Consider the following 19146-nt stretch of genomic DNA (forward strand, 5'->3'; position numbering starts at 1 on the left):
AGAAGGTAAGCGATCTTGACAGGTCTTTTAATTGAAAAACGCTTTTTAAAAATCAGTAACTATTACTTATGAAAGCAGAAGAATATAAATGATCGCATTAGATTCATAATTGTTACATATTTGCTATTATTTATTTTTAAAACGTGTTTTTCAATAAAAAGACACGTCAAGTTTGTTTACCTTGTTTCTAATGCTAAAAAAACTAACTATATACGCCGACGCTCGCGAAACGCTAGTGGGGTGGCCCTAAACTGAAAGCTTATTACATATTATGTAAACAAATACGCAGAAACGCTAAACCGCCTGAAATGTATGACTTCCCGAATAATGAGCTGTCAAAGTGGGAAATAAACGTTGGCGTAGAGTTGTCTAAAACAATATAGGTTATGTGGGTTGATGCTAATTCTGGAATTAATTGATTCAGTCATGAAATTACCGAATGAGCCTTTAGTTATTATTGTTACGTACATATAATATACTAGAGACCCGCCCGGCTTGCACGGGTTAACAAATTATACATAAACCTTCCTCTTGAATCACTCTATCTATTAAAAAAACCGCATCAAAATCCGTTGCGTAGTTTTAAAAGATCTAAGCATACATAGGGACAGATAGACAGTGGGAAGCGACTTTGTTTTATACTATGTAGTGATAACTATTAGAATAATATTTTGAGATTGCTAAATTCTTTGTGGCACGAGCTAAAAGCAATTTATAACCATCTATATTACGTTAGTTCGACAGTTTTTGGATTGGTACTTTAGTTTGATATACACACGCTAATGTTATCAACAATACAATAAGTACCGCAGTAAAAAAAATGTCAACGTTTTTTTGTGCCACCTGTATTAATGCCACTTTCTCTAGCTCTTATAAACTATGTTAAAATATTGACAAAATATCTACCTGCTAATACATCCGTGAGAACTTGACTCCTGTCATTTTTTGTCTATTTCACGCTATTTATAATTGTAATACTATCTCTTTTACTCTTACTGCGGCCATGCAAGTGTGAATGAGATATGAAGTTTCGTTTGGGGATAGTTTAGTAGAAATGTATCCCTTAGCGCCATTTTTTGTGGGGTTCTAGTGGCGCTTTGGTTATCTTTGAACTTTTTTTGTTACTAAGAATTTCTTGTGTTATTCAGAAAAATGTTGGAGGTTCGTTTTTTCTGTCAGTTTCTAAGAAAGGGGCTAAACTGTCGTAATATGGGCGTGTAAAGTATAATAATTGGGTGTATTGCATGGGAGGTAAGTATTATTAGTTAGAGCAATTATAGATACTTACAATATTTCAATATCTAATGTTTTTAAACTTTTTAAGTATTAATCTACGATGCTACACCACTTATATAATAAATATGCAAATCTTGGAAGGTCAAATGGCCGTCGCTTTCATATAAATTAGTGTCTACACCAATTCTCGGGATTAGTCGCCCAGCGGACCCCAGGCTGCCATGTGCCGTGGCAAAAAGCCGGGATAACGCGAGGAAGATGATGATGATATGTTCTAAACGCGAAAGTTTTAAATGTTATATAGTATGTTTCAAAAACCAAAACTTACCCTGTTATAGTATCTATGTTACGGGTAATGTTAGGAGGTTGATTAAACTTAAGTTTACCCGTGTATAACTAAGTATTACCCAAGCCTTTTGGGTAAAGTCCGAAATTTTAAACAACATTAACCTGTATTCGGGGTTTACCCGTACACACCTAGGTCCAGAGGGCCTACCGCGAACCACGTTCGACTAGTTGCCTCTCTGTCGCACTTGTAAATTCGTACGTAAGTGTGACAGGGAGGCAACACGTCGAACGTAGTTCGCGGTAGGCCCTCGGGGCCGGATCTAGGGTAGAGCGAATGGAGCGGCCGCTCTAGGCGTCGGATGGCAAGGGGGCGCCAAAATGGCAAATGAGAAAAAAAAAGTATTAAAAGAGGCAAGTGTGGCGAGGGGGTGGGGGGGGGGGGGGTGGAAAATACGCATGAAAACTTCAACGAAGGGCGCCAAAACCCGATTTCGCTCTACCCTGATCAAGGGCTCGGGCCGGCACTGCCTATAGGTCTACCCAACACCATAGAGAAAAAAATACATCATAGAGCGCTCACTCCATACATCAGTTTTAGTGCCAAAAAGACTATTAGCATCTAGCATCGAGTAGCGGAACTATCAGTACTGCTACTTGACAATAGATGTACCAACCGACCGGAAAGTCTTATGCTGTTGAGATAAGACTTTCCGGTCGGTGCTACATCTATTGTCAAGTAGCAGTACTGATAGTTCCGCTACTGGATGCTAGATGTAGACACTGAAATTAATAGTCTGAACTGATGTATGGAGTGAGCACTCTTGTCTTACTATATTTCTCTATGCCAACACTGGCTACACTGCCAGAGAGCTCGATAAGCCTTCGCTCTTGTAGCAATATTAATGCAATGCTAGTATATTTCCCCACAGCATTAAATGAGCTACTCTTAGCTGGTCGCTGGCCGGTATATGCTTTTATATCGCACGAGTAAAGAAACAAACCAGAGTGGCAGAAAAAGTACCTAAACACAGGTTGCCTCAAAAATACTGATACTTTTTTTTTACTGCGGCATGTTGTTTATAATAGAACGTTTCCGTTTGTATATCAAAGGTAAAGGAATATAATTTTATGATAAGCAAGTACCTAATTTAAATTTTTTATGACAATTAGGACTCATTTAGACGGCGCGCGAACTCGCATGCGATTTTACTTACATTGCGGACCATTGAGGTTACATCAACTCAGCCGACCGATCAAATAACGCAATGTAACGAAACGCATGCGAGTTCTCGCACCGTCTAAATGAGCTCAAATGGCTGGGCTCAGGACTTTCATCATTGCAAAAGAGGTTTCGGGCTTACCATATTTCTAAGTTTCTAATCAACTACGGGTTAGTACGAGGTAGTAAGTAGTCTAAGCGCCACTTGCACCATCCAACTAACCCGGGGTTAACCCGTTGAACCGTTAACCCAGTGTCAATTTGTACTGGTAACCATGGTAACTCCAGTTTTAACCGGTTAACTCCGGGTTAGTGGGATGGTGCAAGTGGCTGAAGTGGCGCTAAGTAGTTAATTGGACACATCGGCGAATGGACATTCTCAATGCACACAACCAGTAAAAATCTCTTACAGCTTATTGTATGATATGTTGTAACTCTGTTTCGTCTTTTAATCCTTTTATTTTATACTAAAAGATACGCAGCTGGGACGGCGGTTCCGTTGAAAAATACTGCTCAAGAGCTGATCCACTTTCCAGTTTAATCGGTGGGTGGATTCTTAATGGGGATTTCTTGTCGGTTATTAAAGCATACCCATGGCGTACTTTCATCTACTTTTACAGTACATATGGGGCTACTTTTCCGCACTAGTGCGTAAAATAGCCCTTTCGTGCGTATGTCGAAACTTTAAAGTGCCATATGTACTGTAAAACGTTGTTCGATACACGTGCGAATAGGTAATTCGCAACTCGTGTCGATTTAAAACACTCCCTTCGGTGTTTTAATTTATCGCCACTCGTTTCGAATTTCCTCTTTTTCGCACTTGTATCGACTATTACGTAACTATTACAGTACTCTAGTGCTCCATTACGACACCCTGTTCTATAATAAACACATTACGTAACTACGTCAATAATTTAAAGGGTCATATGTACTGTAAAATCAAAAATGTTTACAATACACGTGCAAATAGGTAATTCGCAACTCGTATCTATTTAAAACACGATGGGAAGGGACTCCTTTCCTATGTTTCGCACTTGTATCGTTAATAATATTTTTCATAGCGCCGCCATTTTTCATAGTCATAGCGCTGACTCTAGACGCGGACGGTCAAAAGACGCTAATGTGGGGTGGCAGTGGCACTAAGTTACGCCAAAAGTTTTCTAAAGGTTTTGTTTGAAGAAATGTCACTTTTGACACTGACATATCCGATGCAAGTCGTATCTTTAGCAAATTTTGACGTATGTATCTTTACGTCACCCTAGGCTCGTAAGTGGGATTTTCTCCCCGCTACGCGAGGAGAAAATCTCACTTCCTGGCCAAGGCAAGACGTAAAACTTTAGACAAACCACGGGCGGTAATTTGTAAAGCCCCAGATCGCATATTTATTCACCTCCTCACCTTCGGTTCGGGCCACAAACACCTACGATCTGGAGCATTCACGAATTCACCTCCCTAGGTATGTAATGTACTATAACGTTCGAATCAGGCCGCAAGTATCTCTGCATATGATAGTCATTTCGTCGCTATACTTACTCAACCTCATATCTGCAACAAACATTTGATGGAAATGTCGGTTTTCTTTCATTCGGAATACGGGTGTTTTTGTCATCAAATGAGTGTTGCAGATACGAGGTTGAGTAACTATAGCGGCGATTTGTTATTATGTAAGTAACGATATCCGTTTATAGGGGCGGGTCAACAACTCCCGTGGACATGCACTTATCCGTATAATCTGATGGTTTGGCGACTCGAGCGCGCTATTATCTAGGTACAGTCTAGATACACTTGTTTACCTAGAATTCTAGATTATACAGTTTGAGCAGATATTTGAAACACATAGTCGTGTCATACCTACACCAATTTGAAAACAAAAGATGTAAGTATGTACTTGTTATAATCTTTAATAAATAATCTAAACTACTTAATAAAAAAAATACTTACTTTTGGCCACGGGTCATGGGAGCCGGACCCCAGGCTCCCAACGCTTTTAGGGTTCCGTACCCAAAGGGTAAAAACGGGACCCTATTACTAAGACTCCGCTGTCCGTCTGTCCGTCCGTCTGCCTGTCACCAGGCTGTATACCTACATCATGATTCGTGATAGCTATAGACAGTTGAAATTTATCACAGATGATATTTCTGTTGCCGCTATAATAACAAATACTAAAAACAGAATATAATAAATATTTAAGTGGGAATCCTATACAACAAACGTGATTTTTTGCCGTTTTTTGCGTAATGGTACGGAAGTGCGGACCCTACGTGCGAGAGTTCAACTCGCACTTGGCCGGTTTTTAAAAGAATACAAATGATATTTAGAATAAGAATAAACAATACATGTTTGCCATGAATAAATATTCATGGCAAACTACAACTACATTTCATACTATATTCATTTACCACAGTTTATTCTAGTTATTCACAGTAAATATCCTCCCAACAGAATCTCGCAGTTTACGCGGCCGTTGGCTTTGATTCCCAAGTTTGCATAAACATCATTTCAATTGGTAATTACCGTTTTGAATAGATTTGTATTCATGGCGAATAAGAATTCATTTTAGTCGTAATAGTTTATTCGAGTAATTAGATATGGTAGGTACAGTCAGCAGCAAAAGTTGCTAAGCGGGCGAGGTGTTCAAAATTACCTTTGACACGCTTTTATTCTCTTAACAATAAAGTCGCTTCAAGACCATTTTGAACATCTGACCCGCTTAGCAACTTTTGCTGCTGACAGTACAGGGTGAAATTTTCTTCACCAGCCATACTGTGCGTAGTGATTTTATAGACCATACGGAACAATTTTTATTATGGGACCTATGCCGAAATCGTGAATAAGATTTTCCTGTCTCATACATTCCGGCTGAAGCGCTGGTGGCCTATAAATTATAGCGGTAAGAGCATGCGACTTGCGATCCGGAGGTCGCGGGTTCAAACCCCAGCACGTACCAATGAGTACTTATGTACGAAATATCATTTGATATTTACCAGTCGTTTTTCGGTGAAGGAAGACATCGTGAGGAAACCGGACTAATCCCAATAAGGCCTAGTTTCCCCTCTGCTGGGTTGAAAGGTCAGATAGCAGTCGCTTTCGTAAAAACTAGAGTCTACGTCAATTCTTGGGATTCGTTGCCAAGCGGAACCCAGGCTCCCATGAGCCGTGGCAAAATGCCGGGATAACGCGAGGAAGAAGAGAGAGATACATTCCGGCTAATGTGATGGTGCTGATTTCATCCCCCATCCAATTTCATGTATGTACCTACATAAATAATCATTGGATTCGGAAAAAAAGACCCCGCCAATAAATATAAGGGCGTCCGCTAGATGCCGCGGGTGCAATTGTAGGTAAAATCCGTCGCACGCGTCACGCGTCACCGCCAGTAAGGGGCCCACTGATTAACAGTCCGCCGGACAATATCGGCCTGTCAATTAGAACAAAAAGTTGACAGTTCCGAAGAACTGACAGGCCGATATCGTCCGGACTGGTAATCAGTGGGCCCCAGCGTTGCTTTGCTCATACTATTTTTCGTTATACCGCTCATTCGCTCCGTGTAACCGCGTCAGCGGACGCCATAATGTATGTATGCAATGCAGTCAGTCCCTATTTATATTAATCTGTCGTGGAACAGGATCAATTGACAACATATCAGAAAAGTTGCGAAACAGGCATTACGTATTAAAACTTGCTTTGCATATGCTTCCCATAAATGGTTGCAGTAAATGCAGTACATTGAACTCGTTGCACCCGTCTTGCTGTACCCGTTTAAGAGCCAACAGGAGCTAAGATTTAAATATTTTAGGTAAATATACCCGTCTCGCTAACGGAAGCGGCTCCTAACACTAGTGCGATAAGGACAAGGCGAAAAATCCTGCGTAAAAATATCAAAAATCGAGGTTTCGTACTCGAGTGTTTCCTCCTCCAAAACTTAACCAATCGTAACCAAATTTGGAAATCTAAATGATTATGACATTATCTGTGTCGGACCGTTTTGCTTTTTTGACTAATTGATGTCAGTTTTGAATAGTACGCCTCTCATTGCGGCATAGTCAATTAGGCCATTTTGGCCATTTTTGAAGGGCTCTAGCGCCTTAAAAAACAAAAATATCAAAAAAAGCAAAACGGTCCGACACAGATATTGACAATATTAATCTGTGTTGAAAAAATCATTGCTCTAGCTTCAAAACCCACGGAGGAAACAGTCGAGTACGTTTGTATGGAGAAATGACCACTCCTGTTGGCTCTTAAGAGTTTTTCCATATTTTAATGAAAATTTTTCTTCAAGGATCGCCACAACGATTTATCGCATGCTGGCCAATTAATTTGTTCTTTAATATTGTCTTCTGTTGATGAAATGAAACCATGTAAAAGGATTATATCGCGTATAATAAATTTAAAATACTTAAATCATTTAGGTGCATTTAGTGTTACTTAAAATTGTTGTAATGTATAACTAGCATTATGACCCTATTTTGCATGTATGTACGTACCTATAACCAGCCTTTAAATATATAGGTACATATGTAGTTTTTATTACAGCTTTTTTGTATGTGGGTAATTTAACCCGTAAACCTTCAAAAAGAGCGTATTCCCATCCTAAAGGCCGACAACGCACTTACCCCTGTGGTGTTGCGGGTGTCCATGGCCGACGGTATTCGCTTACCATCAGGCGATTCGTCTGCTCTGCCTCGTATAATATATCCTATAATATCCTATAATATAAAGGTTGTCTGGAAGAGATCGCTCTTTAGCGATAAGACCGCCTGTGGTCTGCCTCTACATTTAATCAATTGTTCTTTTCTTTTTTCTTTTTATTATTAATTCTTTATTTCAGATAAATTTTATCCATATAGAATTGTTAGAATTGGTAGTTTGTGTGTTTTACTTTTTACTGAGGTTTGCCAATAAAGAGTAGGTATTCTGTCTATCTATATCATTAAAATACTTATATATATCCGTAGTCGTTGACCACGAACGCTGTTAATTCATCCTGAACGGAGCACATACGAATGATGGTTGTTTAGAAATCTGTGTATGACCCAGTTACATACAAACAATCAGTTCAGTAACCTCAGTGCATTAAGTGCATTTACCCCCACTTTTACCTACTTGTCCCAGTGCATTGCACCAGCAACATGTAGCTACTAGCTAGAACCCTAGACGAAAGTGGATGACCGCCCCGAAACCACCTTTCCATACAAACGTAGTCCCCATTTTCCTCTCTGAAAATTAACATTATTGAAAATATTTTGACACAATTTGATGTAGGTATATCAACCACAGCTAGAGTTAGACCAAGAGAAGTGTGCAACGGTTTTGATAGCACACACAGTGTTAGGTCATTTATACGGCATAATTTCAGAAGATTGACGTTTAAAATAACACTTGCACTGCATGTGCTGTTAAAATCGTTGCAGACTTCTCTTTGTTCAATTCTGTATCCCATCATTTGATTTTTTTCGAGTTTTTAATTATTATAAGAATTCGGAGGATAAAAAAAATTGTAAGTATAGAATTTATTTTTCGTTCCTAATTCTAATAATCAAAAAATCTAAAATAATCAAATAAAGGGGCATAGCTGTGGTTAATATATATAAAATTGCATAGAAATAACTTCTACAGGCTGGTCCAAACCTCGACGTCCAAAAATTTTTTTTAGATTCCTCACATCGTGGGCTATCAGAATATACCCCAGGAGGAAGGATATCCAAAGAGGAAAATGGGGACTACGTTTGTATAGAGACGCGGTTATCCCCTTTCCTTTTAAGGCAAACGATCGGAGAATCTCAGTAAAGTGGCTATTAAGGTTTTTACGTGGTATGAATACTGATCGGATTTTTGCAATCTGGATTGCAAGGAAGGTAATCTGCGCTAGGTTTGCATATGTTTAAGCTAGTTGCGAACGGTAGGTAATATTTATTACAATTTAAGGACAAATTGGTAAGTAAGCAGTCTTTCGTAAAAACTAGTGCCTACGCCTATTCTCGGGATTAGTTGCCAAGCGGACGCCAGACTCCGGCAAAAAGCCGGGATTAAGGATGACTCACGTTAGACCGGGCCGTGTCCGGGCCGGAGCTTCCGCAGCTTCGTTCTATGGAAAGCATCACATGATCACCAGTCATCTGTCATAGAAAAGTAAGCGCCGGAATCTCCGGCCCGGACACGGCCCGGTCTAACGTGAGTCTTCCTTAACGAGAGGAAAATGATGATCGTATTCACAAACAAGTGGAAAACAACTCGAAACTAACCAAAATTAAACAAGTTTGAGCAAAACATTAATATGTAGTAAAGTAATACAACGATTTCAACATAAGTTTCATATACGTACGTTATCTACCCCTCATTTCATACCATCCAATATAATCAGGGTCTCTACTTTCTCATAATCGTTATAGACCTAGAGGTCTCATTATATTGGTGGTCTAACTTGAGAAAGGAATTGTAACAAGCCAGAACTTTGTAGAATTATCTTGGAATTTATGTATCGCATTGCAACTTACTAATTATTTGGATGGTTCATTAGAGCATTATTGTCATTAGTTTAGTCTAAAATCTAAATAATGGATAAATAACTAAGTTACATGGTTAGATAATTATAACTTGATGTGACTAAAATAATGTATTTGAATAGAGGCGAGTTTGAGTAATATATAATTATAGGTACTTAACTATATACCTAATCATGTTAACCTTTTAGACGCCGTATCAAACACAAAAGCTGTCACTCAGACGCCACGTCATTGAAGTGTCAAAACTGAAGTTGAACTTTATGTCTATGCACGTAGCTCGATGTTACTCTGTGGTCTGTGACCGATTAATCCGTCTTTGGCGTTGGACCTGCGGTGCCAATATATACGTCTTTGGCGTGGAAAAGGTTAATGCAAACACCAGTCTACCGAAATGTCTTTATTCAAACTGGTTCCCTAGTTAAAATTAGTTTAAAATGTTTTAAATACCAAGTTTCTCAAACTGCCTTGGTGAAAACAATAAATATAGTTTCGTACATCATTTTAGATAAATGAATAAGTTGCAGGGGGGCAATTTAGACTCCAACTAATAGAAATATCTTCCATTAACATGAACATGAACATTTACATAAACATGGAAGTGACTAGAATGCCATATATGTCCAGATAGCGAAAAGTGTTGTGCGTGTTGTGTGTGACTCTAGTTAATAATGTAAGATATTTCGATTAGTTTAAATTATCTCGCAGTTTAAATTGCCCCCCTGCACCTTAATACTAGTTATAAATAGGCAAAAAGCGTTTTGCCTTGCTAGCTTTGCGGGTATTATTTCACAGTCAAGAAATAGCTGCGACGACAAATCAGGAGACTAATTATTTTTAAATCGCTGCACTGAACTGTCTCCATTTTTCTTTACTTTGTAATAAAATACGTACACTCGTTTTGATCATAAAAGTAAACTGCACTTGAATAAAAATTACTAGCATTTCAGCTCCTGTCATCGTGCATACCCGTCTGAATTTCAGCGTCCCGGCGGGCTGAAATTCAACGCGACTGGTAATGGGATGACTGGTAAATTTTACACCTCGTTTAATACGAGTTAAATGTGGACATTATCTTGTGTTCCATTTTTGTCCTGTAAATAATAATAATTATTTAAATGTAGCTACGATGAAAACATTTTCAACTAGCGATCCGCCTTCCCCCGGCCATAGAGAAATAATGCCCCGGCCCCGGCTTCGCACGGTTTAACAAATTATACATAAACCTTCGTCTTGAATTGAAACACTCTATCTATTAAAAAAACGCATCAAAATCCGTTGCTTAGTTTTAAAGATCTAAGCATACATAGAGACAGAAAGACAGCAGGAAGCGATTTTGTTTTATACTATGTAGTATAGTAATTACCATCAACCATGGACATTTTGAGTTGGCCTTCAGCATATTCGCGCTCATTTCCTTAGCGAGATGAAACCCGCACTAATAAGATGATACTTGCGATGAATTTACTACCGTAGCCACATTCTTATTTAACAATTCGGATCTGGTTTTGAAACGACTTTGAAGTCCCCTTAAGATTGGTGTATCCGAAAGAAGAAATGAAAATAAATTTTAAAATATATTTCTTTTAAATTTATTATTTTACAGGACCAAATTTATTTTATACTGTTGTACCTACATATCGGCCCTATCAAGTCCGCTTCTTACAGTTTCATAAATTACGAAAATATATTTATTTCAAGAAATTAGGATTCCAAGAGAGACAGTGATCCCCACATTAGGCTCAGCTTGTAACGTGGGAATCTTAGAGAAATACAGAATAAGTAGTGAATAATAATAATAATCACAAAGTTCGTCAAGAACCCGTACCATGACTACCATGAGTCACTGACAGTGTCAAAACTGACATATACGCTATCGAGAACGTAATTTACTTTCTATATATCTCGTTCGCACTAATATGCGAGTACGAGCGAGATGTTATAGAAAGTAAATTACGTTCTCGATAGCGTATATGTCAGTGCCAAACTGAAACAGTTCAAAGACAAGACAAATTATTTATTTGTAAACATAGGTAATGTTGTGTTGGATAAGTACAAAAAGTATTTGAGAACGCTATGTTTCGCCGGCAGGCATACAAATTTGAAATTAGGTATACACATACCAATTAAATTACATTATTACAAGCAAATATACTTAACTAAAGAAATTAATCAGTTATACAATAACTTAATCATAATTGCGCGTATTACAAATTCATAATTATTTATTAAAATCTATTCATATTTTTATGTCAAAAAGTCATGCATGTATACATTACAAAGCGTAACAAGTTGTGAAATCTGAATTAAGCTCCTCTCTGCTCTAATGAGATGATACTCGCGGTGAATTTACAACCTGTGTGATAATTTGTGGTGGAGCTACTTCATTCTAGGTATAATCGCCTTAGCTCTCTGAGCATAACCTAAATCTAGTTTTAGCGGGAGTTATAAATGTTATAATAGAGGGAAGCTACCGGAATACGAGTGTCATTGTATTAGTCGTACAGATATTTTAATATTTACCTACATAGTAGGATAGTAGTATCTATAAAGTGACTGCTACGTAATGAAAGACATAGAAGAAGCATAATTACCATAATTATCATAAAAAAAAATAACTGTACCTATATAGGTACAGTTATTTTTTTTATGATATAGGAGGCAAACGAGCAGACGGATCGCCTGATGGTAAGCGACTACCGCCGCCAATGGACACCTGCAACACTAGACACACACTGCTACTGCTACCAAATGTTACACCACCATTGCGGCATGTCATCAGCGTGATCACACACTCGATAAAATGTCATCTCGACTGATAGAGATGAGGTCAAATCAAATTGATTTTTAACGGATCGGCGTATATAGACTTCTATAACTGCTTAACATCAAGCAACTGTAGACTTATTTGTCACCGACGCGTTATATAACAACACTAGCGCCGCCCCGGCTTCGCACGGGTTAACAAATTATACATAAACCTTCCTCTTGAATCACTCTAATCTGTTAAAAAACCCGCATCAAAATCCGTTGCGAAGTTTTAAAGATCTAAGCATACATACAGACAGAAAGAGAGCGGGAATTTAAGCGACTTTGTTTTATACTATGTAGTGATAGTGATATTCATAAAAAGTTCGCCTCCATCCCCAGCGCGCCTTAATTCGGCGCCATAATGAGGTGTTCGCGGATAATTTAAACGTTGTGTGACAATTAGTGGTCCCGGCAAGCACTGCGGTTTGTGCTGACGGAGATAATAGTGTGGCAAACTTTAACCCTTAATTGCCGAATACGGCGCTATATGTATCGCGCCTGCACGTTTCCGCCACGGCTGACGATGTGGTAGAATATGTTCGCAAGAAGATCCGGTACGAGCTGAAAGTGTTCCAGCTGCGATCGCGCCAATACGTGCACTTCACCTCGTTCGTGGTGCGCGTGCCGCGGCCGCTGCTGGAAACCATCGCCAGCGCGGACTTCTGGCCGAAGGGTGTCGTGTATCGGCGGTTCCGTGGTAATCTGCCAAATCCTACACCGGAACATGCGACACAACAGAAAACACAAAAGATATTTGATTTGATTTTAATTCAATATTTATTCGAACCCCCATGAATATATTTGTAAACTGTCTTCTAAAGATGTCGAAGTTTTTTTTTTTTCAACTAAGGAATTTTTTAATCTTAGGCCTCATTTAGACATGCGAGTTTGATTACATTGCGTCGTTTGATCAGTCGGCTGAATTGATCCGCAATGAAACTAAAATCGTAGGTATACGAGTACCTACGCGCGTCGTCTAAATAAGCCCTTATTCTCATAACTAACCATCGAAAGGTGACAATTCAGTGACTGTAGTAGCGTTGCGGACGTTGCGGTAGTGGGAATTGGGAGGAATAAAACATCCAATCCGTCACCCAATTTATCAAGGAAATACAGTAAAATCTCTACATCCCGCTGCCACAACGCTGCTGCCATCCGAATGTCACCTTTAATAGAGTAATGAAAATATTTCATTTCATTACTCCCATACTATTATTACTACGTACTTAATTGAATCAGTCTCTTGTATGTGAAATATCTCCCGTCTCTTAACTTAATCACACATTCTGTTTGTTTCAGGCGTACAGTCCGACGGGCTTCGAGAAATACGGCTACACATGTACAGTCGCTGATTTCAGAGTCAACTTCTCTGTTTGGGACACGTCGGGTAAGTCCTATATACCTTCACCTCTGTGTTTCGTTCTCGATTACCATGAGATTATGTTACTTCGAGCGAGATTTGTGAGTTTACGCAGGCGCTCGCGAATATACGCGCGCGCTACTAGGTGATAGATTGCTGTCTGTTTTTGTCTGTCGCTTTCTGTTTTTGTTCCACTAACACTTAGTTTTTAACTTTAATTGTTACTAACCATCATGGGCCATTGTTGTCTATTAAATAAATAAATTTAATTGAATTAACGGCGTCTTACCAGGATGGCTAAAATAACTGCATTCCCGTTGCCAGGGAGGTTTTGGGATTATAGGTACTGAGCACCTTATAGTATGGGGCCAACCCCGAAATACGGCCTTATACGGCCCTACCATTGTCACTTAACTGGTCATTACCCTCATAAACTCTATCGGACGTGCTTCAAGGCCGCTACCAAGACCCTCGAAAGCCTACTCATCAATTATTAACACAAGTAAACTGCGGAAGGGTATCTCATTCGCCGTTTACGGCCTCGGTAACGGGCTAGAATTTGATTCCGTCGTTGGATGTAGGTTCTATTGTGTCCAGGGCTATTTGCAAATACTTACCTACTTCGATTCAGATTCAGGATAGGGAAGTTTCGACGTTTGAAATCTTCTTCTCAACAGCATATTCTAGTCCTCTGCTGGACTGCTTCTATGTTCATCCTTTCTAACTTTAAGATATTAGTTACATTAGAAACAAAGCCACAGGTACCAAGGTCTTTCTTTATTATTATTTATTTATATGTATTTAGACAGATTTATAGCATGATTTAATTGTTTAAGAAAAATATTTCCGAGTAATCTAAGTCCCCTTTATAGGTATATCTGTAGTTCTTGTTATCGATGTATTTTTAGGCACGAATATAATTAATAATATAATAAACTGAAAAAGTTTTTCGGAACTTATGTACGAAATATCATTTGATATTTACCAGTCGCTTTTCGGTGAAGGAAAACATCGTGAGGAAACCGGACTAATCCCAATACAGGCCTAGTTTACCCTCTGGGTTGGAAGGTCAGATGACAGTCGCTTTCGTAAAAACTATAGTGCCCACGCCAATTACTGGGATTAGTTGCCAAGCGGGCCCCAGGCTCCCGTGAGCCGTGGCAAAAATCCCGGGACAACGCGAGGAAGATGAAGATGATGATAATAAACTGAAAAAGATGTCTCATACTAAAGGAAAAGTGACCTAGCTCCCAGTAGCGGAGGCCAGATGTAAACCTTTCGCGGCTAACACCACTAGCACTACCTACCTCCGGGCCAGGCTCAATGAAGTTAATGAGAGGATATCCAGGGGCCTTATTCGACATGCCACTTTTGACGTCGCATGTTGAAGTTCATTTGAATCTGAACAATCATGGGTTGTCGAATAGGTAAAGTGTGTCACCTGTCAGTGAATCTCATGTAAACAAATCATTTCATCGCTAGACTTGGTTGTCTATTGGTATGGCCGCCATGTTTGGATTTATGACATTTAAAAGGGGATTCTATGGCATAGAGTAAACTGCATTTCTATTTTCTATAGTTTTTTGATTCCCCTACTCGACGCAAGATGGAGTTAACAGTCAAATTTCGATCTTGGCGTTATAAAAATAAACCGCAAGAACATGACATGCAGTTGCGTTGGTGTAGATCTATCATGAAAACGAATATATGACAATTGTCCAGAATTAAAAAAAACTTGACAATAAACATACAGCAATACATATACCACTAAATGTCAAAAAGAAAACAGATTTAGTATAATTACTAGGTAACAAATTATATATAAAGTTTAAATTTTAAACCAATCGTCGTGGGTCCTAACCCCGGCTCTTAGCAATGAACTTCTTGTAACTTGTGTGAAAAATATCATTTGATATTACACCAATTACTTTATGGTGAAGTAAAATATCATGAGCATGAGTCATGAGGAAGACGGAGTAGCCACAATAAGCTATATTTTTGTCCTCAGGGTTAGATGGCAGTGAAATAGGGAGAGATAGTGAAGAATGCGGCAAAATAAGCATTTATTGTGTTGTTAGTAGTTAGTAGACTAGTTTTTTTTCTAAAAATGAAAATTGACGCAACAGCAAGCTCATAGCCCCCTATGAGCCAGTCTGTTAGGTGCAGGCTTAAGGGCTAATCCCGGGGGAAGCGGAGCGTCGGCGACTAGCTGGTGCATCTGCTTATTAACCTCTTCTCACTTTTACCTCAGGTCCTTTGATTAATAAATTAAGGTAACATTCGTAAGAACTAGTGCCTGTGTCATATTCTAAATTGGACGCTATGCCTAATTAGTTGTTATAAATGAAATACAATAATTATTTATTTAATTAAATTTATAACAACGCAACGTGGGGTTATTCATGATGAATTTTAATGGCTTATATAAGACAGCGGTCGTATATTGCCTCAGAAATTTGGATTTTGTCAGTTTGAATGAACAGCAAACTGGAGACATTGAGATTAATTTTAAACTTATTATTTTAGGTGTTCGTAAGAAATAAGGTATTGACAGACATTGACGGAAAATCGCGAAAACCCGGCCAGGTGCGTCGGACCACGCAAAACGGAGGAGGATTCCATACTTACTTCTTCTACCATGTATCCATATGCCAAAATAGCAACAAAAAAGCCGAACAAAAATACCGTTTCTTCGCAGCACTAGATTTCAGTCCTTTTTTTAGAAAAGTAATATGTTTAGGTACATAATATATATATATATATATGTAAGTAATTTTGTTATGTGAAACTTATATGTTGTGTTACGAGACTTACGAGTAGGTAACTTTAAACTTTAACAGCCTAACAGATCCCAATAAGGCCTAGTTTACCCTCTGGGTTGGAAGGTCAGATGGCAGTTGCTTTCGGAAAAACTAGTGCCTACGCCAATCCTTGAGATTAATTGTCAAGCGAACAATAGGTTCTCATGATCCGTGGCAAAATCGAGATAACGCGAGGAAGAATAACTTTGTCACAAGAATATTTGGCCAAATATAAATCCTTACTCTCGTGTATTTGACCTACCTACTCGTATTGAGTCGTATTTTGCCACCTAGTAGCCTCGAATTGGTTGTTATATGTGGCTTTCCATAAATTAAGGGTCCTTATGCTTCAATAAGGACGTTTTCATGGGGTCCCGTTGTTTCCCATAAAGTTTTAAGTCATAATGTATTGTTTGTCATATTATCATTACTCATAAAACTGAAACCGTTAACATTTCAAGATTTTAGTTAGGTTATCCTATAGATAGGTTAGGTTAGGTTAGATTTGTTTTATGGCAATCCTGAAAAGTGACGCGTTTCTGAACCAAATGAATTATGACTAACGAAAATTCGAGCAAACAATACATTATGGCTTAAAACTATCTGGGAAACAATAGAAACCCCGTTTTCATCTGAAGTTGCAATAGAAATTGAAAAAGCCACATTTTTTCAAGCTTTTACTTAGTTTCATCTGTCCCGTTGGTTGTCTGTCTGTTCCAATGTGGTTCCAATCAAATCATGCAAATTAAATCCCAACAAAAACATAAATGTGAAATGAGAGCCAAGTTCAATATTGAGAATACGTGTCGTTGTTGACTCGCCGACAAAAGAATTGAGATCTATATGGGTGCCAAGTTCTGTGCTGTGTAGAAAATCCTGAAATTATAAAGGATTTGTCTTGGCTAGTTTTTAACAACAAACCAAGTTTTTGAAAAACTAACAGAAAAATATATATTACCTATATGCCTATACGTAAAAACTAGCCAAGACAAATCCTTTATAATTTCAGGATTTTCTACACAGCACAGAACTTGGCACCCATATAGATCTCAATTCTTTTGTCGGCGAGTTAACAACGACACATATTCTCAATATTGAACTTGGCTCTCATTTCACATTTATGTTTTTGTTGGGATATCATTACTTTTTGTACAGAAATTACTATAGTATTCATTATGAAAGCAGTTTGCCTAAGCTGAAAAGGAGACCCTCGCTAACGCGCGGTTAATTGTCAAAAAGTTTCAGTTTTACATTTTTTCTTTTGTATACGCCTTATAGTCTACTTTCATTCCAAATATCAAGTTTCTAAGTAATCTAGAAGTGGGTTAGGTTTTTGGTCTATAAGTATTTTTTTTTCCATCGATATATCAATCATTTCCAGTTTTCAGATTTTTCCCTCTATATGCACCTAATAGTCTACCTTGATGCCAAATATCAAGTTTCTAAGTCATCTAGAAGTGGGTTAGGTTTTTGGTCTATAAGTATTAATTATTTTTTTTCCATCGAAATATCAATAATTTCCAGTTTTCAGTTTTTTCCCTCTATATGCACCTAATAGTTTACCTTGATGCCAAATATCAAGTTTCTAAGTCATCTAGAAGTGGGTTAGGTTTTTGGTCTATAACTATTAATTATTATTTTTTCCATCGAAATATCAATAATTTTCAGTTTTCAGATTTTTTCCTCTATATACAGCTAATAGTCTACCTTGATGCCAAATTTCAAGTTTCTAGGTCATCTGGAAGTGGGTTAGGTTTTTGATCTATATGTCAGTCAGTCACAAAAATGCCGGTTTTTAAACGGTAATTTATTAATAACTGTTTGAGCTATGTTTATGAAATTTTGTATTTTGTACAAGCTAAGGGACTTGAATACATGTGCCAAATTTCATGTGTGTAGGTTAAGTAGGTTTCAAGTTGTGAAGGGGTCAAAAGTAGCTCGAAATGGTTCGTGTAATATTACACACGGTTGCTTTGAACTTGGCTGGACACGCTACCGCGTGTCTAGATTTGACCCACTTCTCGGGTGTTCAATGAAGTTGAAAATTTACATAAGTACATAATATGTAATATGGGTGACAATACAATATTTTTATGGTTACCATCGAGCTGATCTGATGGTGATGATACAGACAGTGGTCTTTTAAGTCTTTTTAACTTTGTGATAAAACAACGCAACTTAATTATATTTGAAAATATTTAAAGAAAAATACAGTCAGAAGTTATCTAACCTCTCTATCACTCTTGCATATTCGAGCGATAAAGAGGCAAATAGCTGAGTTTCGATTTTCGCACTTCCCGATAGGCCCCTTTGTAAACAAACCGCCTTGATGTGTCTATGTCAAATTTTTAATTGTCTGTGAAAACTTGTTAAAAAAAAGTTTAAAACAAAGGCGTAGGCAAAGAGTAGTATAATATGTATATAGCTGGTCAACCAAATCTTGTCAGTAAAAAAAGGCACGAAATTCAAATCTTCCATGGGACGATATCCCTTCGCGCCTACATTTTTCAAAATTGCCGCCTTTTTCTACTGTCAAGATCTGGTTGACCAAGTATACCTATATAGCGCTGGCGGTACACCAAGAAATTCAGTAAAATGCTGCAAATGATGTTAAAGGTATGAAAATCGGTACGATTGATCTGTAGAACATTTGAAACAATTTGACCCGAAGCACCAACAAATAAAAAAAACGAGAGGAGTTATGACGTCATCTTTTTTTGTAAGGAATAAAAAAATATTGTTTAAAAACCTATCGTGTTTGGTATTAAACGAAAGGGCTTTCTGAGCCGATTCCAAACATATATCACATCATTACATTTTAGTATTTTTTTTTAAATTATAATATAAATAATTTTCAAAACATACCAATTAAGTTTGGGTTTCTCCAGATACAATACGGTAATTTTTTTTTTGTAAAATATACCTCTAATC

At 38.0% G+C, this 19146-nt stretch overlaps 1 protein-coding gene across 3 annotated transcripts in view; it reads left to right on the forward strand.

The window, feature by feature from the left end:
- The window catches only part of LOC134654215 (uncharacterized), a 189546-nt gene that overhangs the window by 145257 nt on the left and 25143 nt on the right, over positions 1-19146 (forward strand). For all 3 annotated transcript variants that reach the window (XM_063509684.1, XM_063509682.1, XM_063509683.1), the window contains exon 3: positions 13354-13441. In XM_063509684.1, the coding sequence (XP_063365754.1) occupies positions 13354-13441 (88 nt within the window). The remainder of the gene's footprint in view (positions 1-13353; positions 13442-19146) is intronic.

Source organism: Cydia amplana, chromosome 14 (genome assembly GCF_948474715.1).
Source record: "Cydia amplana chromosome 14, ilCydAmpl1.1, whole genome shotgun sequence".
In the NCBI taxonomy this organism is placed as follows: domain Eukaryota; kingdom Metazoa; phylum Arthropoda; class Insecta; order Lepidoptera; family Tortricidae; genus Cydia; species Cydia amplana.